This window comes from Dermacentor albipictus, chromosome 8 (genome assembly GCF_038994185.2).
Source record: "Dermacentor albipictus isolate Rhodes 1998 colony chromosome 8, USDA_Dalb.pri_finalv2, whole genome shotgun sequence".
NCBI classification, from domain to species: Eukaryota; Metazoa; Arthropoda; class Arachnida; order Ixodida; family Ixodidae; genus Dermacentor; species Dermacentor albipictus.
The window spans coordinates 19,924,973-19,950,723 of record NC_091828.1 but is presented as its reverse complement, the minus strand read 5'-3'; the positions used below and the strand labels follow the sequence as shown (position 1 = coordinate 19,950,723).

General features: G+C 47.8%; 1 protein-coding gene and 1 long non-coding RNA gene across 5 annotated transcripts in view; one reads left to right on the top strand and one right to left on the bottom strand.

Moving 5' to 3' along the window:
* Window positions 1-8,414, top strand: part of LOC135919584 (uncharacterized) — a 123,109-nt gene extending 114,695 nt beyond the window's left edge. Inside the window, exons 3-4 of one of the 2 annotated variants that reach the window (XR_011507852.1) lie at window positions 7,569-7,708; window positions 8,155-8,414. This is a non-coding gene — a long non-coding RNA (uncharacterized lncRNA). Of the gene's footprint in view, window positions 1-7,568; window positions 7,738-8,154 lie in introns of both variants that reach the window. The other variant, XR_010570008.1, reaches the window with a different exon arrangement.
* LOC135919583 (uncharacterized) overlaps window positions 1-25,047 on the bottom strand; it is a 173,780-nt gene extending 148,733 nt beyond the window's left edge. For all 3 annotated transcript variants that reach the window (XR_010570006.1, XR_011507851.1, XM_065453503.1), the window contains exon 1: window positions 24,848-25,047. Coding sequence is in view for 1 of the 3 variants with exons in the window: in XM_065453503.1 (XP_065309575.1) it covers window positions 24,848-24,946 (99 nt within the window). In the remaining 2 variants the exon portion in view is untranslated. The remainder of the gene's footprint in view (window positions 1-24,847) is intronic.
* Window positions 25,048-25,751: the final 704 nt, after the last annotated feature.

Sequence of the window (25,751 nt, the reverse complement as noted above, 5' to 3'; positions counted from 1 at the left end):
TCTGTGAATCTGTGATTTCACATGTTTATTTGCCTTGTTTGACACATTATATACAGTGACTTTTTTCTTAGATACGTATATTTATTGGAGACTTGTACATATATTTAAATATCTTGTTGTGAGATTTTGTGTATACATGCAGTGAACTTTGTTTCCAGAGACACTTTATTGCCCTTTATCAAGCTGTATCTCCGCATCTGTATATTCTATTGTATCTTCGCGTTTCTAATGTACGAGGACGAGTCAAATGAAAGTGAGCCTACACACCCCGTGCAGAAATGGTTCAGTTCGCTATGTGCGAGGCATGCGCGTAGCTCACATTCATCTCTCATTTACAAAAATGACGTGTAGGTGGGAGGATAAATGTTCTTTTTTGCCATCATACACTGGGTTGAACATGGTTGCGTGACGCAATGGACGCTCTAGAAGTTGAGAAGGGTGGTACCGTTAGGTTTTTGACAGCTGAAGGTGTTTCCCAAATAAAGAAATTAGTCGTCGTATGACTGCCGTGTACATTGAACATTGCATTTCATTGGCCAATGTGAAGCGCTGGAGTAAACGGTACAAAGGACGTGAAAGTTGCAAAGACGATCCGAGACCGGGCCAAAGCCATTGTGCAATCACCTCTAACAAAATTGCGAAGGTTCATGAGCTGATGAGACTAGAACGGAGGACAAGCATCGATGAACTGGCAGAGCGTGTGAACATCAGTCACGGTTCGGTTCACGCCATAATTCATGAACCTCTCGATTATCGGCTCTCGTGTGCGCAATGGATGCCCAAGATTTTGAAACACCGCCAGAGGAGTGAGAAGTTCAGCGCTGCCTTTACTCATCTGATCCGGCATCACAATGAGGGTGACGATTTCTTGTCTGCAATTGTGATCGGGGACGAACCATCATGTCACTACTACGAGCCTGAAACACGACGGCAGAGTTTACAGTGGAAGCATTCGAATTAACCACCGCCAAAGGAAGCAAAGGCTGTCATTTCCACCAGAATGGTATCGTTCACATTTTTGTCGATCGTCAAAAGCCATTACTGATAGTTTTTGCTAAATCTAAAGAGTCTACCAATTGTTTCCGATATTGCGAAACGCTGGACCAGCTGCGTGTCGCAATCAAGAACAAACTACGTGGAAAATTGACGAATGGGGTCATTTTGTTCCACGACAATGCCCGTCCCCATGTCGCTGATGTGGTTAATACAAAACTGGCAAAGTTCAAGCGGAAACACTGCAACATCCACCATACATCTCCGACCTGTCACCTTGCGACTTCGACATTTTGGGGCAGCCGAAAGAGCAGCTCAAGGGAACCAGATTTGTGTCGGACGATGACGTGAAAGAATCAGTCACAGACTTTTTGAAGCAGCAACCGAAGGAATTTTATGAGACGGGACTCACGCAACTCGTTAGTCAGTGGAACAAATATCTAAATGCTAATGGAGAGCACTTTTAAAAAAAGTACCCCGTTTGTCATATATTCGCATTGGCTCACTTCTGACTCGCCCTCGTATATTTTGCAGAACTCATGCTTTTTATACGTGCTCTCTGTTGCGACTATAATTTCGGTGCAATTACTCACGATACATTACCGCTGACAGCTGCTCCTGCGTAATACATTGGAACAAATGACAGCGTAATTGAGATTTTTCACTGACCGTTGCAAATATACAAGAATGTAAACAAGGATCTTGAATGACAAAGTTTCGTTAACTAGAAGAAAGGGGGTTAACCGTGGGGCCCGATTTTTATTAGTCATATCATAAGAAGCCAACAAACACTGACACCAAGGACAACATAGGGGAAATTACTTGTGCTTAATAAATGAAATCAAGAAACGACAAATTAACGGAAATTAAAAGGGATGAAAAAACAACTTGCCGCAGGTGGGGACCGAACCCACAACCTTCGCATTTCGCGTGCGATGCTCTACGGATTGAGCTACCCCGGCGCCGTTTTCCCATCAACTTCCTTGGGTATTTATATTTCATAGTAGAACCCTGGGAGTGTTAGCCAGCGCCCCCACTCACAGATCTTGGCGGCGGACGTGGAACGTCCTTTTTCCCGCAGGCGTCACGAGAATGTGATCTTTTTGGGTGAAGGCAACTGGTCAATAAACCCACATATGCTACCTGAAGGCATCAATGTTGCCGGATTGGAGACCCTCGTTATGCAATAAACGAGAACAAAGGGGGTTAACCGAGGGGCTCGATTTTTATGAGTCATATCATAAGAAGCCAACAAACACTGACACCAAGGACGACATAGGGGAAATTACTAGTGCTTAATAAATGAAATCAAGAAACGATAAATTAATGGAAATTAAAGTGGATGAAAAAACAACTTGCCGCAGGTGGGAACCGAACCCACAACCTTCGCATTTCGCGTGCGATGCTCTACCAATTGAGTTACCGCGGTGCCTACAGCTCTGCATCAAGAATATATATTGCGGTTCTGTAAACGGCATCCATTTATCGACCATTTAAAGCTCACTAAATCGATATGTCAATTTGTATCTTACGTGAATTGGTTAAGTTATGTGCTAGGGTTGTGCAAAAGCCGTATTTCCATAATACGTAATTTTTTTAGGTTCATGTGTAACATATCAATTTTGCCCGCTGTAGATGTACTGTGATATGCAATTCACAGAATTGTGATATAATGTATCGTTGTTGAGTCCGAGTTTTAAACTTCATAGTATCGTTTTCTGAAAATTTGCAATTTCGGTCAATCTTTAATAAAGAAGTGACAACCTAAATGCCTACCATACAGTATACGACGCTGACCATTGCTCTCCCCGTTTCTCCTGCCATAGGCGGAAAGTTTTCTGGGGGGAGAACTGGTACCCGACCAGCTTTCACAAGCCCAAATATATATATACACACACACACACACACATATATATATATATATATATATATATATATATATATATATATATATATATATATATATATATATATACGCTCGACGCTCTCGGTAGTGCAATCTTCCTTCGTGTAATTGTTTTATACTTTGCTATCACTAATACTGCTTCGCCCTTCCGGAGAAATTGCAGCATTCCCTCCCTCCCTCTGTCTCTCTCTCTTTCTGCTTTGATTCCAAGTATAAGCGCCGCTACGTATGACCACTGCTGATTCTGGTTCTGAGTCAATCCGGTTTCGCCTCGTTTCGATGTCGAGGGTGTCTACTGGGTGTCCCAACTGTCATGCACCAAGACTTAGAGAAAGAGCAATTGCGTTATTCGAAGAAAACATAGTGCATATTGTTTCCAGTACAGTAAAGTAGCCGCCAGTAGGTCTTTCGTTACTGAGATTTAGGTGAGGAATTGCAATTAATTATCTAACTCGAGAAGTACTGTCCTAATTATCACAGTGTCAATGAGGCATTTGCAGGCACCCCCAAATAACATCTAAGTACGATGTTTTCAGCGAGGTACTAACTGCGTGACTGCGCTCCCGCTCGCATCATTAAGCAGCGCCCTCAAATAAGCTGGTTGGAAAGAGCTGCTTTCTCTGTCGTGAACCCGAAGAGACAGTGGATCCCCTTGATAATGGTACCGGCAGCAGGTTTCGCGGGTTCGCAGCTGTTCTTTCCTCTCATTTCTACGTCACACTTATTATGCCACTCTCAAGGCCGACGGATCAAATTAACAGAAGCCCCTTGATAACGTGGCTGAAGCGCAGCTCCAACCATGCACGAAACGCGAAAACCACTGGAGAAGAAGGGGAGGAGGAAAAACATTTATTGAAAAAAAAAGCATTGGAATAGGGGTACAATGTTACAAAATTTCGGCTTTGCTCGCACCGCATCGGAAGAGTGCGCGCAGCTACATTTCATGCCAGACAGTTCCTTCGGACCAAAGCCAAATTAAAGTGACGGTTTTACTTTTCTTTAGAGTGAATACGTGCTGCAAATACAGGTTCGTGGCAAAAATAAAAGCGAAATAAACAGACCGGGAAGAAGTGCACGTGCAGAGGAAAGGCAAAACCGATGCGTTCAAGAGAGTAAATGTACCTCTTCTAAATGACCCAAATTGGCAATCGGGATGTCTGCACAAAAATAAAGTACATCACATTGCAGTCTGCCCTTACTATATATGAATTCTTAAGCGCCGTTGAACGCCAGCTGCTCCGTGTAGGACGTCTTCGAGTAGGTCACCTTCTGCAGGTACGCAGTACTGAGTCCGCTTTATCACACCTTCTGGGGCTGTCTTGATGACCAGCGCTCGAATTTTACGGCAGACATCCATTATCCTAGCCTTGCGTTCATCTTACGTCCATCTCGATCATGTAAACACGATCTTTCACATAAACCGAAAAGAAAGAAATCGAGCGGAGAGAGGTCAAGCGACCTAGCCGCTCAATTTGCTGGTCCGTGCCTTGCTATCTATTGCGCATGAAACGTCGCACCAAGCCAGTTTCGCGCTCGGCTGCTGCCACGTGCGGGCGCCCCATCTTGCTGAGATCACAGAAATGGAACACGTGACAGCGCGACTACGCTGAGAAACTCGTCCACCACACCTTCAAGAATTTAGCCCACGTAACGCTGTCCAGTCAGGCCATGATTGAAGAAGATGGACCCAATTATAGCATCGGCGTAAATTGCGTTGCACACATTAAAAGGCCACTGGTACTGGTGCCCAGTGCGCTTGACCTAGTGTGGATTGGAGTCACTCTAATAATGTGCATTATGCAAATTTACCTGGCTGTTCCTGCCAATGTTGGCTTCTGTGAACATGATTTTACTAAAAAAATTCCGGTGACTCATCGGCTTTTATGAGTTCCCAATTCATGAAATCTAGACGATTCTGCAGGCCCCTATCTTCGAATCATTGGTGTAGACTAAGGTGGTTCGGGTGAAAGGCCGAGTCATTTAGAATCCTCCAAACTGATTATTTGGAAAGTGGTACCTGGGCGGCCACGTCTCACATACTAGCATGAGCGATTTAGGTCATAAAAACCCAGCAAATACAATTTGGGGTGTTTTTATGGCGCCAACTACTCATACTAGCGCAGGCTAGGACTCAATGATGTAGTACCCCACTGCTGTTTCTAGAAGCTGCTGGTCTTCCTCAGGTTTTCATAATTTCTGACGATATTCGATGCGTTTGCTTTTCCGCCACACTTCCATGAGTGATGTATATTTGAAGCCTTCCTCTTGTTGCTAATCGCAGGTCACAAAAAAAAATCATGTTTTCTTTCTGCTCATTAGAAGGACATGCGAATGGGATGAAACGAAAAGAGCACCTTTTAACCTTTGTACAGACGCTGTAAATTCGCTTTTGTGGCGACAGCTTTTGTGGCAAGAAAGAAAAGATAGCAACTGTGCAGTTTATCTACGCTAATGCAAGAGCTACCACAGCTTCTTTCCAACTAAAACCAAACGCGACGTGTTATTTCAGCCGGGCGCGGCAGATAAGGAACTAGCTCTATCACGATGTTTTTCTTTACTTCCTTTATTTCGTTCTGGCTAACTGCGAGGGAACTTGTTCGAGGGCGCTGCTTTCCGCTGCAGGTGGTAGCACACTCACGTGGTATTTTTCGCTTTTCGCAGGGTTTATTTATCAGTCGGAAAAAAATTCATTATTCTCAGTAATGAAAAAAATACTGCAGCTACTCCACTGTACCGGAAACAATATGCACTATGTTTTCTTCGCGTTACGCAGTTATTCGTTTTTTTCAATGTGGGTGCATGATAGTTAGTTGGTGATGATGATGATGATGATGATGATGATAGCTTATATTTATGACTTCTGCGCTCAAGTTACAATGTTTTCATGCCTAATATGTTTTTCGAATCATTAGAAGAGTGTTCTTTTTCATGCGCCGTTAGCATTGCTTACTGGAAAGAGAAGCAATACCTTGAAGAGAAGCATTTCCCACGCCGTTGACAAAAGACTCTGCCGATGGAGTTACTGAAGTCGGCAGGTTTTTTCAGGGTCAAAAAAGCACGCAAAGCAATTTGAAGTGAGGTGAACATACAGCAACATATTCATTCTCTAGGCATAGAATAACGATACGTTTAGAAATAATTTTTCATTGGCTGCCTCCTTCTCTTTCAAACGTACAATAAACTTTGACCTGTGTGTATATTTAAATATATCGTGTATGTACATGGCACTTAAAATGGAAAATTAAAGCAATGTTGAAGTGGCACAATGTGGATGAGGCAGTGGTCCCTAGTACTTCTAACGCGCTTGTGCCTCCTATTGTCAGGATTTGCAGAAATAGAGCGAAAGTGCACGTCCACGCCAACAATGGTGCAGTAAGCTGTTAGCCACAGTAGAATGTTAAGTGAAAAGGTCGAGGCAAGTCAAAGGAACGTTCAAATGATGTGGGCGACAAAAGTCTGAGAATGACATTTGAGATGTGTGTGTGTGAGGACGTGTGGGCTTCGGCATCGCCGTTGTTGGGGAGGGAGGCTCTGCCTTTTCCGGAAAACTGCCGAGCCTTCCCCAAGTAGTCGGCGCCTATGTCTGCTTGTATTACACATTTGCAGCCACCGTCAAACGAAAGCAGAGATTGGCCCGCATGGACTGCGCTCACTTTGTGTATATTGCGGTGACGACTTCGATTCCTGCGACACTTCCTATATTCTGAGACTGCTAGACGCCCCATTAAGGCCAATAACAGGTGAACGTCCTTGATGATGATCATTTATGGACACCCCCTTAAAAAACGGGGCGGTGACAAATCGTCGCCTCGCCTGCTTGAGCTACTCAGGTATCCGTTACATGTTTTCTATTCTATCATTTTGTGTACATCTTTTTAATCTTCTTTCCCTTCCTCAAAACTTCTCAATGTACTTTGTGTTCCTACCTATGCCTGTATCGTTTCTTGCTTATCTCGATTGCTGACCAGTTGATGCTTCCGTCCGCTATAAATCCAAGCGCTGCTGAACTGCGGCTCTTAATGGGTGAATCACTCCGCATTCCATTAGGATTTGCTGAGTGGTCTCTGGATTTTTTTCTGCAGCGTACACATGCCCCATGTAGTAGCGAATAATTGCTCTGGTATGTTTTTGCCCTTAGGTAACAAGCACGAACCTAAAATCGGAAGGCACTGCCCTTTGAGTCGTCGTACAGATCTTCCCTTTTAATTTCTTTCTTCCCATTCCTGCAATTCTCAATGGTCTTCTTTGTTTACATTTATTTTGCGTGCAATTCGCTGACTTTGTTTGTCTCCCTTTTTTTCCGATGAACCCTATTTGTCAATATACACTTTCAATTACGCTCTACTTCGGTGCCAACTTTCTTGACGTCTTCGCCCATTCTGTGTTCATGCCTTCCAGGTACCGATACTACTGCACTTTAGTGGCCCATTTATTTGCGTCCCTGTTTTTGAGCCTTTTTGCAAAACTAATTTTGCTCGGCGCTTCTCGGACTTCAAAAGACGCTCAAGCCATGTCACCCTGTACTGCCTTGTTTGTAGTTTTACCGTGGGCTCTTAAAGTCCACCGGCCTACCCGTCTTTGATGAACTTCCAACTTCAACGAGATATTCGATATTAAGAACCGAAAGGGATTTACGAACGTTAGCTCTGGCACCATTACTCCTTTCCAGGTTCATCTGCATCTGTGAACTTCACCAAAATTCCAGGACTTTCAGTTTATCATGACATATAGGTGCTGCTTGATCCAGCAAGTCATTCCGAAGAACCAACCTTGTGCTCACTATTCTTCGTCAACCACCATTTCGGGGAGGCAAGCGCAACAGGATTTTTTCTTTCCATGTAATAAATGCCTATTTTACTACTGCTTCCTGACGTAACTTCGCGGTATTCAGATATGAAATTTTGCACGAAGGCCGCATGGTATCGACATTATTTAAAATTATGCTTATTTGCTGTAATAAATATTGTTGCAATTCTTTCATTCTAAAGGGCTGCGTTGACTATATGGCCAACTAGACGGAAAGATCTTCCGCATTTTGTGTTTGTGTTCTAAATGTTCTCGGTTACATCTTCTACGAGATATGCAGTATATGTTGAAATATTAAAGAACGTTGCCTGACAAATATCTTGGAGTAAAATTTATTGATTTACCCCTTGCAACTCTCTGCTGAAGCTTCTTACTGTATGGTGATTTTTCAACATTGCCACATGCATTTGTCATAGATATCGTTGATAACATTTTTTTTTATATTTCAGCGCAAGAATCTCCTCCAGGTAAGAGGGATGTGGATCTGAGAGTTGGCAGCAGATGCAATGAAACCACTCCGGTATCGCGGTCCTCGGGAGCCTGACCAGCCCACCGTAATCTGAGCACTGACCAACCACCCTACGACGTCTGCTGCCGGCCGTGAAAGCAATGGCCAGCCCTTCGTCACCGGCACCTTGCCTAACTCGAATCCTCAGGACCCTGCCTGATCCACTGTCATCCACCTAGCTTCCCAAGACATATATCTCTTTGGCACTGGCTTGTAAATAAACTGTTTTAACATAACCCAGCGTCACCCATTTAGGCCCACGAAAGATGCCTGTTTGTAACGATTCATTTTTATTTGAACATTTATAAAGTTGTCTTCCAGTGTTCTTTTATCGTTTGCATGTGCAGATGACTTTTGCTCTTTGACCTAATATATTGTTACGTGTAGCTACTGTACAAGTCTGTTTACTTGTACATTAGCTACACGTAACAATATATTAACATGTAACACGTAGACCAACGGTGGCAAAGATGGTGACGCTATATCAAGCGGGCACACGTCGTGTTCTTCCTCCTCAGTGCAGCCACATTGTGGCGGCTTTTCGTATCAATATTTCTATTACTTTTTCGCAGCTACAGCTGATTTAGGCAGTATGGGGACAATTGCCGTCTATGATACCACTAGTAAAAGCTTCGTGGTAATAATGGATGCGTACTCTAGAGCCAGCGTAGTTACTATATTCGTCGTGATAAAGGCATTGGTTTAAAGCTGGCATTCGTAATGGCAACGATTCTCACGATCCACCCGGGTTCGTGAACAAGCGAGGGCTCGAGGCGCCCTCCATTTGACGGATGCTCCGTAGCGTGGTGGTGCTGAACGATGACTGACCGCCGAGCAACCGTGCTCGTCGCTGTTTATTGCGGTGGGGTGACCAATGTTGCCTGCCGAGTTTAGCAGGCCACCGAGCCTAGCGGTGATTGAGCATTATGCCTGAGGGGGCGTCACATGCTTGCTACACCCCCTTAACCCCGTGTTTGTTAAAAAAACGTCCATGTGCAAAATATGAGGCTCTGCCTCCACCCTAGTTGGGTCGACGTTGCCTGCTATCCAGGCGAGTAACGGTCCGGTGGCCTCCGCCGTCGAGTACTCCGCCTGGGCACCGGTGTTGATGGGTCCGGTGTGGCAACGCCGGGTGCTACCTGAGGCAGCCAGGATGACCTGCGTGCAGCAAATGCAGGACCCTGGACCGGAGACTTTGTGGGGTCACCACCCTAGAACCCCACAGTAGGCAGCCCTGGCGAAAGCTCAGCTCAGCGGCCTTGTGGCTATAGGCCTGCTGCACCAATTCCTCTCCACGGGACACCGCCTTGACTACCTGAGACAGGACTGGGTCCCGGCTGCTCGCTTGAGATACCGCAGATCTGGAGAGCACCTCCGGGTACGTGCGCTCCAGCATGAACACTTCAGTAGGTTCTGGCACAGTATCAGGCACCTCTGGCAGGGGCAGGCGGCTCAGGGCATCAGCAGGTCCCATGTCCTTTCCAGGACGGTAAACCAGTTGGTACTCTAAGTTGATAGCTTCAAGGCCCAGCGTATCACTCGAGGTGATGCCTGCAGAAGATCTGCCTTGTGAGGCCCCAGCAGCGCCGACAGCGGTTTGTGGTTCGTGACCACCTCGAACTTCCGGCCCCACGGATACTGGTGGAAGCGTTCGACACCGAACATGTGGGCCAAACCTTCCTTGTCCAGCTGGATGTAACGTTGCTCTGCAGTATAAAGCCGTCGAGAAGCAAACGACACAGGGCGTTCCTGGCCATCTTTGTCCCGGTGTACCAGGACGGCTCCCACACCGTATGGCGACGCATCTACGGTAAGGACGACAAGCTTAGCAGGATCAAAATGCACCAGCGCTGGAGCCTTCGTGATTACCTCCTTGCTGCGCTGGAAGGCCCGGTCATGCTCCTTCTTCCAGACCCATTGCTGACCATCACGACGCAGAAGATAGAGCGGCTGTAGATGCTCTGACAGGTTCGGCAGGAAAGTCCTGTAGAAGTTGATGAGGCCGAGCTAGCTCTGAAGCTACTTCTTGTTCTGGGGCTTAGGTGCCTTGAGCACAGCATCAACATTGCGGGGAGCCGGGGCTAGGCCTGCCTGGGAAATGACATGTCCCAAGTACTCAACGCTGGGGGCTAGGAAAACGCACTTTTCCAGTTTGAGCTTGAGGCCGGCGTCCTGCAGTGGTGCCAGGACGTTGTGCAGGTTCTGTAGGAGGTCCCCGTCGTCACTGCCAATAACCAGGATGTCGTCCAAGTACACCGCCACGTGCCTAATGCCCCTGAAGAGGTTGTCCATCTCCCTCTGGAATATGGCTGGGGCCGAGGCCACGCCAAACGGTAAGCGAATGTACTGAAAGAGCCCCAGAGTTGTCGATATTGTGACATACTTCCGGGAGGCATCCTGGAGAACCAGCTGCTGGTAAGCATCTCTGAGGTCGAGCTTGGTAAACTTCTGTCCACTGGACAATGCTGACCAGAGATCTTCAATCCGGGGCAGCGGGTACTTCTCGACGGTAGCCACGGCGTTGATGGTAACCTTGAGATCCCCGCAGATCCTGACACTGCCGTCTTGCTTGAGGAATGGTACGATGGGAGCGGCCCATTCAGATGTCTTTACAGGCACCTGGATGCCCTCTCACTGTAAGCGTTGCAACCCCAGGGTTACCCTGTCCTTCAGGATGAACGGCAGTGGGCGAGGTTTGAAAAAACGTGGCCGGGCTCCCTCAGGTACATAGATGCCAGCCGTCGTACCAGCAAATGTGCCCACCCATGGCTGGAAGAGGGACTTGAACTCGGTAAGAAGGCTGGGGACGTCTTTCACCACATGCACGCTTGCTTCGTGATACTCTGGCAGACAAACGACCAGTGCATGAATCCCGTTTCGGCCCAGCAGCGTCGGCGACAACCCCTTCGTTAAGTAAAGGAGAAGGGTCGCCTTCCTGTCACCAAAACGAACGCAAACCTGTGCCTGACCCTGGGAGAGCTGCCCTGAGTAGCTGCGAAGCATCACGCTCGAAGCCTCGACGGACACGCCGGAGAAACTACGCTTGAAGAGTTTCCCGGCCATTACTGGCACGCTGGCCCCTGTGTCCAGCTCCATGGAAATGGGGCGCCCGCAGATTTCGACGGTCAGCATCTACGGCGGCACAGATGACGGTACAAAGCCTGTGTGCCACATGTCGAAAATCCGCGGGTTCTCGGCCACGACGTGGAGCCTGGCCACTGAAGATCATGGGCCTGCTGCCGCACGCCCCCGCCGCATACCCTTGCGACGGCTACCCTGGCCGCGGGCTTGCGTGGTACCTGGGCTTAATTCAGGCTGCTGCTGCTGTTTGCTGTTCGTCCTCCCCCTTTGGCATACACGTACCAGGTGCTCAGTTTTACCGTACGTAAAGCATTGTGCTGGAGAGAATTGGCACTGTGAGGGGGAGTGGGCACCACCACAGTGACTGCAGGTACTGCCCTTTGTCGCCAACTCGTTGACCACCGCTTCCGCCGGCGGTGAGCCAGTCGCACGGGAAATCTCGTTGGCGTCCTTGGCGGCAGCTTCCATTGCCACGGCGTCGTCCAGTGATGGGTCGGGAAGCTCTAGGAGTCGCGTCTGCATGGCGGGGTTGTTGATGCCGCAGACGAAACGGTCCCGGAGCAGCGAGTCCAGCTGGTCTCCGAAAACGCAGGCACTCGCTAACCCTCGTAGCGCAGCAACGAACTGCCCGAGGATCTCTCCTTCCCGGCGGCTCCGGTCTTTGAAGCGGAAACCCTCCATTAGTGTGGACGGTGCTGGGTTGAAATGCGAGTGCAGTATGGCGAGCAGCTCACTCAGCTTCTTAACGTGCGGCGTGGCTGGCTTGAGAAGGTCGAGGAAGAGGCTGAAGACGCGGGTCCCGCAGCTGGCCAGGAAATTGTCCCGCTGTTTGGCCTCGGGTGTGTCGTTTGCCCCGAAGAACACGTGGACTTCCTCCTCGTAAATTTGCCAGGCAGACCCATCTCTCTCGAACAACTCGTGCCTTCCGTACAGCGGCATGGCGGCAGCAACGGGGGGCGGTCATTCGCGGCTCGCGGCGACGTAGGACGATCCGTTGGTACTCGTCGCCAGTGTCACGATCCACCCGGGTTCGTGTCACCCTCCGTTAGACGGACGCTCCGCACCCGCCGTGGTTGCTCAGTGGCTATGGTGTTAGGCTGCTGAGCACGAGGTCGTGGGATCGAATCCCGGCCACGGCGGCCTCATTTAGATGGGGCGAAATGCGAAAGCACCCGTGTACTTAGGTTTAGGTGCACGTTAAAGAACCCCAGGTGGTCGAAATTCCCGGAGTCCCCCACTACGGCGTGCCTCATAATCAGAAAGTGGTTTTGGCACGTAAAACTGATATGAAGTACTGTGCCACACGTGTCAAACATGATTCGTTGTTTTTATGTTACGTCATAGGCAAGCAACCTATATATCCAGTTCGCTGTCGCTGAAATAAAACAGTGCGGTTCGTGCTCTTGGATCGTCTCCGTCACTCTGCCATCCGCTACAACAAAAACCCCATAATATAATTTTTTTAGACGGACGCTCCGCAGCGTGGTGGTGCCGAACGATTACTGACCGCCGAGCAGCCGTGTTCGTCGGTGTTTATTGCGGTGCGGTGACCAATGTTGCCTGCCGAGCTTAGCAGGCCACCGAGCCTAGCGGCGAACGAACATTATGCCTGAGGGGGCGTCACATGCTTGCTACAACGATAGGCCCAGAACTAGTACTACGCTAGCAACACAATAACTGATTTGCCGTAATACTTGCTCAATCTTGGCTATAGCCCTGGGCTAGCATTGGATTGGGTTGTACCTTGCCAATATGCCAGCGCTGATTAAGGACTGGCAGCAATTTTTGGCAGAATTGGTCGATGCTTGGAATGTTGGTGGTGTGCTGCCTGAGAACAGTGCATACATGCTTTGAAATCACGCATACAACATACAGAACAGTATTCGTTTCAATAAAGAACAAGCACAACACAAGCATCCGTGCCTGATTGATTAGGCGCACCTGATAACAATGCGAAGTGCTCTCCGCCTACGTTTCCCATTAAATATTACTTTTGTGCAATATGCCGCACTGTCATCGCTAAGGCTCACTTCAAGCTGAGGTCAAAGCATTAGGCATGTTTTGTAATTATTGAGATCGGCTGTATGTGTGTTTTTTTTCCCACTGCTAGGACAATAGACGCTGCACGGGGCCTTATAACTAGCTTGATTTCTCATTAGCAGTTAGCGCCATAGCATTAGCATTGGTGATAGGTTTATGCTGCGGAACGCCATGAATAGCCTAACTGTCAACTGCTTAATTAACTAACCCACTCTAGCATGTACGTGATGGAGGTGGCGAGCAAGCGCTAAGTAGACGTCGAGCTGTGCCGCAGGTGAACATTTATACAGGCATACTGAAAAGATTTTGCGCCAAAAAAAAACAACACACACAAGAAAGACGACACCGTATATGAAATTCGTATATGAAATCGTATATGAAATTCCTCTGTCCTGCGGAAAATCCTACATTGGACAGACGGGGCGTTGTGTCAACGACCGGCTTAGGGAGCATGCAAAAGGTATAAAAAATAATGAAGGTGAGCGACTTGTGGATCACTGCAGGGCTTGCACCGATTGTGTTCCACGGTTCCGCGAAGCGAGGCTTTTGGGTAGAGGCAAACATGAGACATCGCGTGAAACATTGGAAGCCTTCTACATCAAGAAAGCGGGTCCTAATCCTAACTGTGTTAGTGATACATCGGTTTTTCTTTACGAGGCTGAGCTGAAGTTTCTATCACGCCTACTTTGATAAAACTTTGTACTCCACGTTGCCTGGTACGCATGCGCGGTGTTTTGGAGGGCTATATATGTCGAGTGCTTTCTCCCTCATTAAACAGTTGAAGTAGTGCCCGTGGTGCCGTCGTCTTTCTTGTGTGTGTTGTTTTTTTTGGCGCAAAATCTTTTCAGTATGCAAGATCACCAACTAGGCCAGCAGTTAACTCTTCTAAAGTACATTTATACATGCATTCGTCCTTACTACTTGCTGAGGAGGCTGCAAGGTAAATGCAGAGAAAACGTACAGGTGAAGCGAAGCACTGCTACCGCATAAATGAAAACAAAGCTTATGGTTACCGCTGAAAACCTTTTTTGCGTCAATCCGTCAAACATGGACTGTGTACTGACAGTGTGACAAGCAGAGACTGAGCAGACGACGCGGCGTCGCTGAGCACATCTCGAGGGGTAGTCGGCCTTCCTATTGGTTAGGAATTCGTGAAGATTCCACAGTGCTGCGGGGAACTGCACAGACAGAGCATGATTTCTATGTACGTTTTTGTATGTAGCCACTTTCCCGCTTACCTGGGTCATTACCTAGTCCAGGGTGGAATGAGTAGCGCATTGTTTAATGTGCGGAGGGAACAGGTTGGGAAACCGACCGTCAGACTAACTTGGGTCACGGGGTATGTGGCAATGTCGATATATGTGCCGCTCTTCAACGAACCTCTTTCCCGCCGACATGGCACTGGGTAGCTACCACAGTTCAATGAAACTCTTTGACGACGACTTCAGCACTGGGTATGTGCATCTTGGTCTGTGCTAGTGTTCAAAGAATCTCTTGCATGCCAGTTTGTGTCACTGGGTATGTTTCACTAGTTCTGTGCTGCTCTTCAATAAACGTGTTTGACGCCAACCTTGGTCACTAGCTCTACAATCACGAAAAAGAGTTCTTAGGTTTATTCGATGGTGATCGGAATCAAACCTACGCGGGAAAGATTCCTCGAGGACAGCAGCAGGCTGCGCTTTAAATGCACTTCGTATGTGATGCTCTTCATTGAACGTCTCTCATGCCAACGCTTTAGCGAGATGTACGATGAAGGCTCTAGGTCTGTGGTGCTCTTCAATGAACTTCTCGCCAACTTGGGTCACTGAGCATGTGCCACTGAGTGTGCATCAAGTGAGGGACCGAGGCACCGGCGAGGCACCAGCGTGCCACACTTCTCGTCTGGGAGGCCACGTACGGACTTCTGCACAGCGCAACTAGATGGCCCAGCGTGTCCAGAAAGAAGCGCGACCAATTGCCGAGCCCCGTTGCCGCGTGACGCTTTTCTAAGAGTTCGGACGCAGGAGCGCACCGTGCGTTTCAGAGGCCATGCGCAGGCTTCGCGGTGGCAGTGCTAGATGGCGCCCAGTATTCTTAGCGAAGCGCGAAAGAGGAGCGCCGCCACAGTACACGCCTCAAACGTTACTCGTTTCGACGGTGACGACATGTATGAATCTCAATGAATTATTCTGTCGCGGACTTGAAACTCTTTGACGCTGACTCAACATCACAATCTGCCTCTCGCGATGCTTTCGCATGTTTGTGTGGCACGAGCGCCACCATGTCAGAACACTCCTGTTAAGCGAGTTTACAAAGCGCTTTTTCCATTGTCATTGGATAGTCTCTATAAAGATTCCTAGCTAACTTTTCTATTGGATGTTCATACGTTATAAGGTGTCCGTACGTTAGAGAACAGCCCTTTACTTCAGTGAGAGTATTGAGTGAGTGTTTAGTACCGCTGCTGACGACGTCATAACAGAACGAGCGAAGATGACTGGCGAAAATCTTGAAAAGCAACCGTTTGCGAAAAACAACGATGTGCGAAAGACTTCAAAGGGCGCACTGAAAGGGTCACACCAACTACTTCCATTTGCTATATTGGCCACAGTAAAGTAACGTAAACTGTTCAATTACTTTTGTGGCGCTGTAATTGGCCAATGTAATCAATTACAATTTTAAGGAAGTAATTGTAATTGGTTATTTTTTTTGCACTATGTAAAATCTGTCACATACCCACCATGGGCGATTGGTCAAGCAGACTGTTGACGGGTTGATTATGATGATGATTATTTCCACACAATGGCACACACGCGCAGCGGGGCGCGGCCAAGAAGCGGGCGGTACGTATAGTGCTAACGCTGACTAGCTCCTTGAAATGATCACCGCGTTGTTGATGGACTAACTTCCATACTGTGCTACATGACCCCAATTGGGAAGGGAAGCCCCCCTTCCCCATTGGGGTCATGTAGCTTGGGCTACATGACCCCAATGGCTTGGCCAATGGCTTGGCCAATATCATGGGCTTGGCCAATAAGCGAACGGTACATTTAAAAATAGATAACAACAGAAAGACAGGCAAAGAACTTTAATTACAAGTTCCTGAGAAGATTTGCCCTAGGGAAGAGCTGCGGGCCGCTCCCACGTGGGGAGTGGTAGGCCGAGCCTAACTGCCACATTGTGGGCTCTCTAAACAGCCGAAGTTTGACGTGAAAGTTCTGAGCTCTGGATGGCAGAGCTCCATTCTTCTTCCGTGATGCGATTGGGTCCCTGTAACGAGGGGCATCGCCAGAGCATATGTGCGAGATTGCTAGCAGCCCACAGTCGGGGCAAGTAGAGCTAAAAGCCTCAGGAGTGATCGTATGAAAAAGGGCCAGGTTTGGATAGTACTTAGTCTGAAGCATGCGTAAAGTGGACGCCAAAGGTCTAGGCAGTTTGCTATGAGAAAGAGGATAAGTCCTCCTGCTCAGGTGATAGTGCGTAGTGATTTCGCTGAAAGTAGTCTGAGTGTCCCGAAACTCGAGAACCCCGGCGTCTAAGCTCGACCCTGCTCCCACGCGGTGGGTTGGTGCGCGCGCTTGGGAGTGGGCGATGTCATTGAGATTTGGAAAGGAGTCAAGCTCGGGGTCGAGGTGCGCCGGAAACCACGTGATGGCGTGTGGAGCGATTATCTTCTTCTTAAGAATCTTGTGAGCCTCCTCAGCGATTGATCCTGAAGCGAAAGCCCTGACCGCCGATTTCGAATCAGTGAAGATTTGTGATCTGCTGTTATGTAGGAGTGCTATAGAAACTGTGACCTGCCCCGTTGTGGTTGGTGTTGAGCACTTCAGGGAAGCCACATTCACTATCTGCCCGTTGTGATCAACGAGGGCAACGGCGAAGTTACACGACTGTCCATATAAGGCTGCGTCGACAAAACAGGCTGAGTAGGGATCGTCTTTGGCACGCTTGAGGAGGGCGAGGGCTCTTGCCCTGCGTTTGCCTACGTTGTGCTGAGGATTAACATTACGGGGAAACGTAGCGACTCGTATGTTGTTCTTTTAGTCTTCTGAGATTTTATATTTCTGCTCTTCCAAGAGGATAGGGTTGACTCCATGAACCGCCAGGATCTCCTTTGCAGCCGGGGTACATGATAGACGGGCCAGCTGGGCTGACTCCTGGTCTTCGATTATCTTGTCCAATGTGTTGTGCACTCCTAGTTGCATAAGGAGGCCCGTTCTCGCCCGTAACGGAATGCCTAGTACTTTCCTGATACTTTTTCTGATGAGCGTGTTTAATCGTTTCTTCTTGGACTTATACCAATTGCGCATGGCTGCTCGTGACTCATGAGGAAGGCGTGGAACAACTTGAGGAGGTTGTCTTCCTTTAGGCATCCACACCTATTCGAAACTCTGTTGATGAGTGTGATTATGTTCTCAGTCTTGGCTGTGAGCTGCTTGAACATCTTATTGTTACTGCCATTGGATTCGATGAACGTGCCAAGGACGCGAATGGTGTCTACTCTGGGGATGGTATAGCCGCTTTTAGTGGGGAGTTTGATGTTTATTTCAGACAATGGTTTCAAGCCTCTAGGTTTGGGACCTCTCCTGACTGGCCTGTAGAGGAGGAGCGCAGACTTGTTTGGGGAGCATCCAAGCCCCGTATTTTCCGGGTACATCTCTGTTTGATCTAGAGCCTCCTGTAAGCCTAATTCAACAGCTCTTTCGCTTCCTCCTGTGCACCAGGTTGGGATGTCGTCAGCCTAGAGCGTATGATTGATCCCTTCTATGTTGGAGAGCCTTTGCGATAGTTTCTTCATGGTGATGTTAAAAAGCAGCGGTGAGACTACAGCTCCTTGTGGCGTGCCTCTGGGGCCCAAACTGAAATTGTCGCACTAGAGGTCACCGATTATTAGTGCGGCCTTGCGATCCCCGAGGAAGGAGCTTATGTATCTGTGGAAGGCGTCTCCCAAGTTGAGTTCCGAGATAGAGATCAGAATGTGAGAATAGGATACATTGTCAAAGGCCTTCGCCCAGTCTAAGCCTAATATGCCGCTTATATCCATTGGGGTGTTGTCAATGATTTGACACTTGATGAGCTTCATTACTTCTTGCGTTGACAGAGCCGGACGAAAGCCGATCATGTGCTTAGAAATTCGATTGTGTATGACACGTTCCGCTACTTTCCCCACGCAGGACATGAGGGAAATGTGTTTGAGATTCGAGAGATTAGGGGGTCGTCCAAGCTTTGGAATGAGGATGACCGAGTCCATTTTCCAGGACTCCGGTGCAACCCCTCGTTTCCATATTCCATTGATCTCTGGCAACCATTCTATAGAGCAGTCGTCCAGGTTTCTGAGGGCCCGGTTACGGATGCCCCAGGACCAGGGGCCGACCTGCCATTTAGATTCTGGGGAGCTTCCCTTACTTCACATGCCTTGAAGGAGTTATCTAGCTCGGGCAAGATGAGTCTTTGTAGGGCGGATAGCCTTCGTCACTCGAGTTGCCCAGTGGCAGATACTTGCGCGTTTCTTTCGAGTACGGTTTTTACTGTCTCTGATTGTGATGTCTGGTCTAGAACCTTCGCTATCACTTGTGTTTGCTTTGACTTGGTATCATCGAGCAGATGCTTGAGTAGGTTCCATTTAGCTTCAACTCCTATCTGGCCATCCAGAGAAATGCAGACCTCATCCCACTGTTGTCTGCTCAAAGTTTGGCAGTGATCTTCTATAGTTTTGTTGAGCTCCGCAATCTTTTTTCAGAGCCTTCGGTTGAGTTTCTGCCCTTTTCATCTATTCAACAGTTCACCTCCAGTTCAGCCTGGACTTTTTTTGTCGCTGCACTGATATCCTCTTTTAACTGTTCAGCCCACAGCTCTAGGCTGAGTGCCGAGTCATGCGTTTGTGCTCGCTCTTCCCTAATCTTGCGAAAGTAATCCCAATCTGTAATTGTGAACTCTTTGAGGCCCCCGCTTCTCATGTTGATGGAGGTGGCCAGGATATTGTGATCACTGCCAAGGTCCACTTCGAGGTAGGACCAGGTGGCCAACCCTACATTCCGTAGGAAAAAGAGGTCAGGTGTGGTATCCCTAGAGCAGGAGTTGTCGATCCTGGTCGGAAAAGCCGGATCTGTTATAAGCGTGAGATTATTATTGACTGTAGTTTGCCATAGGTCAACGACCTTGCGGTTAGCTTATTGCTGCCCCCTTGCTTGATGCGGAGCGTTAAGTCGCCGGCCACCAGGAGTGGGAATGTCTCGGCCTTGCTAGTAGCCCTGTTGATAATTGCCGCGAATCTTTTCCTTAGGCCTTTGGGTGTACTGTATATGTTAAGTATAAGTATACTTGTCTTGAACTGTCCGCTTTGCATGATTTAAACGAGCGAGTGTTCAACCTTATTATAGTGAAGATTGAGATCGTGGACTATGAACGCACATTTGTTGGAGAGTAATGTGCTGATGCACCGGTTCCCATCACCATATTGGGTACGCGATTTATAGCCCGGTAGGGTGACCGTGTCCGTGAGCGTTTCTTGTAATAGGATCACATGTTGCTTTTCCGGGTGGGTGCGAATGAACTGTTGGAGGAGATTCCTTTTACGGTGGAATCCCCTGCAGTTCCACTGCCAGACATTAATTCCCCTGTGATGTGCTGCCATGGTGGGACGTAGTAGTTAGCTTGTATTATAAAATGCTGTGGAGGGCAGCCGCTGCCGACCTTTCAACGTCGGTGTTATTCACTTTGTCCAACGACGTAATTGGAGCCGTTGCAGAAACGTGGCGCTCCAGATTATCGCATCTGACCCCTAGTGCTCTGACCGCCTCCGCGAGTTTGTCAATTACAATTTGAACTTTTTCGAGGGATTCATCTATCGTTTTACCAATTTACGAACACTGGCGCTCTTGTCTGAGGCATGAACTGCCAACACCCTCTTTTTCGGTAGACCATTGGCAGTAGGTTCCGCTACTAGGATCTCCATGGGTGTTAATACCGCAGGGGCCTGAGTCGGTTGAACTGTCTCTCGCTTGCAGGCCTTTTTGAGTTCTGCAATTTCTGCTATCAGCTGCTCCATTCCGTATTTTAACGAAGCGTTTTCTCTTTCCAATTGTGCTGTCCTATTGTGCTGATGAGTTAGCGGTAAGAGGGAAAATAGAGCAATTCCAGATCAAGCTACAGAACAGGTATTCGGCTTTAACTCAGGAAGACCTTATTGTTGAAGCAATGAACGACAATCTTGTGGACATCATTAAGGAGTGTGCAATGGAAGTCGGTGGTAACTCCGTTAGGCAGGATACCAGTAAACTATCGCAGGAGACGAAAGATCTGATCAAGAAACGCCAATGTATGAAAGCCTCTAACCCTACAGCTAGAATAGAACTGGCAGAACTTTCGAAGCTAATCAACAAGCGTAAGACAGCTGACATAAGGAAGTATAATATGGATAGAATTGAACATGCTCTCAGGAACGGGGGAAGCCTAAAAACAGTTAATAAGAAACTAGGAATTGGCAAGAATCAGATGTATGCGTTAAGAGACAAAGCCGGCAATATCATTACTAATATGGATGAGATAGTACAAGTGGCTGAGGAGTACTATAGAGATTTGTACAGTACCAGTGCCAACCACGACGATAATGGAAGAGAAAGTAGTCTAGAGGAATTCGAAATCCCACAGGTAACGCCGGAAGAAGTAAGGAAAGCCTTGGGAGATATGCAAAGGGGGAAGGCAGCTGGGAAGGATCAGGTAACAGCAGATTTGTTGAAGTATGGTGGGCAGATTGTTCTAGAGAAACTGGCCACCCTGTATACGCAATGCCTCATAACGTCGAGCGTACCGGAATCTTGGAAAAACGCTAACATAATCCTAATCCATAAGAAAGGGGACGCCAAAGACTTGAAAAATTATAGACCAATCAGCTTACTGTCCGTTGCCTACAAACTATTTACTAAGGTAATCGCAAATAGAATCAGGAACACCTTAGACTTCTGTCAAGCAAAGGACCAGGCAGGATTCCGTAAAGGCTACTCAACAATAGATCATATTCACACTATCAATCAGGTAATAGAGAAATGTGCGGAATATAACCAACCCTTATATATAGCTTTGATTGATTACGAGAAAGCATTTGATTCTGTCGAAACCTCAGCAGTCATGGAGGCATTACGGAATCAGGGTGTAGACGAGCCATATGTAAAAATACTGAAAAATATCTATAGCGGCTCCACAGCCACCATAGTCCTCCATAAAGAAAGCAACAAAATCCCAATAAAGAAAGGCGTCAGGCAGGGAGATACGATCTCTCCAATGCTATTCACAGCGTGTTTACAGGAGGTATTCAGAGACCTGGATTGGGAAGAAATGGGGATAAAAGTTAATGGAGAATACCTTAGTAACTTGCTATTCGCTGATGATATTGCCTTGCTTAGTAACTCAGGGGACCAACTGCAATGCATGCTCACTGACCTGGAGAGGCAAAGTAGAAGAGTGGGTCTAAAAATTAATCTGCAGAAAACTAAAGTAATGTTCAACAGTCTCGGAAGAGAACAGCAGTTTACAATAGGCAGCGAGGCACTGGAAGTCGTAAGGGAATGCATCTACTTAGGGCAGGTAGTGACTGCGGATCCGGATCATGAGACAGAAATAATCAGAAGAATAAGAATGGGCTGGGGTGCGTTTGGCAGGCATTCTCAGATCATGAACAGCAGGTTGCCATTATCCCTCAAGAGAAAAGTGTATAATAGCTGGGTCTTACCAGTACTCACCTACGGTGCAGAAACCTGGAGGCTTACGAAAAGGGTTCTAATCAAATTGAGGACGACGCAACGAGCTATGGAAAGAAGAATGATAGGTGTAACGTTAAGGGATAAGAAAAGAGCAGATTGGGTGAGGGAACAAACGCGAGTTAATGACATCTTAGCTGAAATCAAGAAAAAGAAATGGGCATGGGCAGGACATGTAATGAGGAGGGAAGATAACCGATGGTCATTAAGGGTTACGGACTGGATTCCAAGGGAAGGGAAGCGTAGCAGGGGACGGCAGAAAGTTAGGTGGGCGGATGAGATTAAGAAGTTTGCAGGGACGGCATGGCCACAATTAGTACATGACCGGGGTTGTTGGAGAAATATGGGAGAGGCCTTTGCCCTGCAGTGGGCGTAACCAGGCTGATGATGATGATGATTGTGCTCTGGCGATTGACCCCTCGTTATCTTTTTCGGTGATTCCTTAACCCGGTCAGCCCATGTGGTACCACGATCACCAGGCTCCTGGATCTCAACTCCTGGTCCTCTGGAACGAGAGTGGCCCCTGGAGCGGATCCTGGAGGCCTGGTGGCAACATGATTTTGGCTTCTAGCGCGAACACAGAAACACGGACACAGAAAGGAGCAGATAGAACCAGCGCTAAGAACGCTCGTCTTCCAGAGGCCTGGCGGCCCCTGGAAGACGAGCGTTCCGTCGAGCGAACCCTACAAGGGCCCCAGTCCTGGCAGCCGCCATGCTCGCCGCCGGGGTCTCGGGATCGGCTCCTGGATCTGTGCGAGCTGCTGAGAGCTGGTTTGACAGGGGTTGGCGATCCAGTTGGTTGACTGCATTGTTCACGGTTGCACGGTTCTATTCTCCGTTGTCTAACTACAAACGGAATTTGAAACCTTTGCTTGTAGGTTTTGCCAGCCGTGGGATGAGGGCCTCCGTAGGAGGTGCACTTCGGTGTACATTCGCGCATATAGCCCGGGTTGCTCGCACCACAGCCCTGGCAGGTTGCATTTTCAGTAGTTGGGCAAATGTCAGCTCTGTGATCATGCCTTCCATATGTATAGGAAACGTCAGTTTGTCTGCGATAGAGTGAGCATTTGACCAAACGTGGACCGCATTTTACCTAGTCCGGGAATTTGAGTTCATCAAACAGGATAACTACCGTGCTTGCGTTCTTGATTCTTCTCACCTCGAGGGTGCTTGGTTTCTTGGGTTGAATGATGAGGCGTTTAAGCTCCTCTCGATCGATGGTTGGATCGATGTCGCGAATAACTCCCTCGCATGAGTTTCGGGGGCTGCGATATATGCATTAACTTCATAGCTTGTTTGTACAATGAGTATAGCTTTCACATCGGCGTAGGCCATGGCGTTGCGCTTTGATGATGTGCTTGCCACTAATATGTTTGCACCATGTTCGCACATAGGATATCCTCAGCCGTATCGGCCTCCTTAAGTATAGCGGCGGTAGTGAGGGCCGGTGCCACTCTGAGGTGGCCCGTCTTCTTGATGTCCAGTCCTACACGGGGACGGATTATGACTCAAACATGCTCTTTCGGTAGTCTAAGCAATCTCGAAGCAGTGGTTAGCCGTGTCTTGACGCTCGCCAGAGCCTGGCTTTTATTCCCGCCACGTGGCGTTTCTGTGACTCGGCCGCCCTGCCCGAACGGGTCCTGGCTGATGGGTTTTCACTTGTACAATGCCATAGTCCACCTAGCGTTTTCACTGACTTCGCCGGGAGAAATATCCTCACCCTCAACGATGATTTGCATAGCCGTAAACATCATGGCTTGAGCGTGCGGAACCGCGCTGAGCTCGCCCGCCGAGCCTGTGCCGGGGAGAGGTCGCACTGAAAAGTCCTCGAACGATTGAAAAAATGTCCACCTACCGTTGAAAACTTGGAAACGGCGTAATCCTTGCAACTTTAGGCGTCGATTGGTGCCGACATTTTCAAGATTGAAGCAAATTTTCGACCTTAATTATGTAGAGAAGAAGGGGAAGCAGATAATGACGCGCGTTCTCAGTTTTTTCTTCCTTTCCAATAGATAGCAAGAAACGATTAGATACAAACCAATATAGCATTCGTCAGGTTGCGTAGCACGCTTGTGCGAGAGCACATGTGCGCGCCAGTTTTCTTTACGCCAAAGGTGCATGAATGAAGTGGGAAAATTCACAGCGTTTCAATTTGGCGCTTCACCTAGATTCTGGCATGTGCGTTAAACCTGCTTAATCTTTCTATCAGTTCTGTGCAACGGCGAAGCCATTCAGCAACAAATAAATGGAAAACATATCTCAGCCAATGCAGTTCCGTTTCACATAGGTGTCACTCCCGAGTCGTACTATAGACGCACATTTTACTGAAACGACTACCATTTCTGGCACGACGTTTAACGTGCCGGATTTCGTCTCTAGTAGCCTAGAAATTGTAGTTTTCTTTTTTTTCGTTTTATCGACGCCTGCAGCCAATAAGTTATCTATACATGCTCTTTGAGTAGGTGATTCAATTAATTTAAAAACGTGGTGAAACTGACTGTACAATTTCGAGGGCATAGCAGGAAAACACAGAAAGACTCAACCCAACGACGTCAAGTTTGATTGGAGCTTTCGTTACATGGGAAAGAAATCATCTTACGTTTGCCAAACTTTTTGACCCTATATCTTACTGCATGTCTAGAGGGGACATTACATAGGAGCACGACCGACTTCAGCACCACAGGCTATGTATACGGAATAACACAGTGAAGGAGAACAGCAAGTGTTAGAAAAAGAAAACGACGAGTACAGTGCTAATCAGTTTCCATGCCATGCACCTACCGTGTAGTAAACGTGCGCTCCACTTTTTCCTCTTGCTTGTAGCACCTGCTGATGAAGCGCGTATGGTAAGTCTGCGAGGGGAACGCCGTTATCAGCCATTATCTGCGAACTAGGGATATTACGAGGAAGCAATGATGGCGGGCGCGTTTCGAATTTCGCTCTGCGTTTGCGACTGAGCACTGAATGCGAAGCACACTGGTGCCTACGCCTTCAGTGTTCGGCCGTATACAATGGCATTCTCCAGATTTGCGAGCTCGAAGAGGCCGTTTACATATCGCATGGTTATTCAGCTATTGAAGCCTTTTAGCAGCACTCCGAGCTTCCGTGAGCTGCGCGCAACACGAATTTGGGCAGCTGCACAAAACAGCCCCTTCTTAAGAGGAAGCTTTAGCTCGAGGCGCCCTACCTAAACGCATGAGAAAGGAGAAATCGTTTTTGTCGGGAACCGCATCAAAAAATTCGATGAGGTTTGCTACATTTAAAAGAAAAAGTTAAAATCTAGCAGCAGTGGTGAGACGATTTTCGATTTACGCCGTCAGTGTATTTAAAAGAAGTATTGAATATCGCTAAATTTGAAACACATGTTTACAACTCTAACTCAGCAATGAAAATCAAATCGCTATTCTATAAACTGCACCCATAAACATCTAAAGCGAACAATCTTCATGTATTATACAGAGTTCGTAAATATACCACATTTATTCAAGTACGATTTACCAGAACCCCAATAAACATTATAACCAAAAAATGTAAGCTTCAATTATTATATCACATTTTGTCTTCTTTACATGCTCTAGCAGGTTTAGTTTAGAAGACGGGGCAGCTTCCCGCACTTCACCGACGATTACTCTTAGCGGCGGCAATTAGGAGTGGCCCCCTCTCGCGAGTGACGTCATGGTCAGGA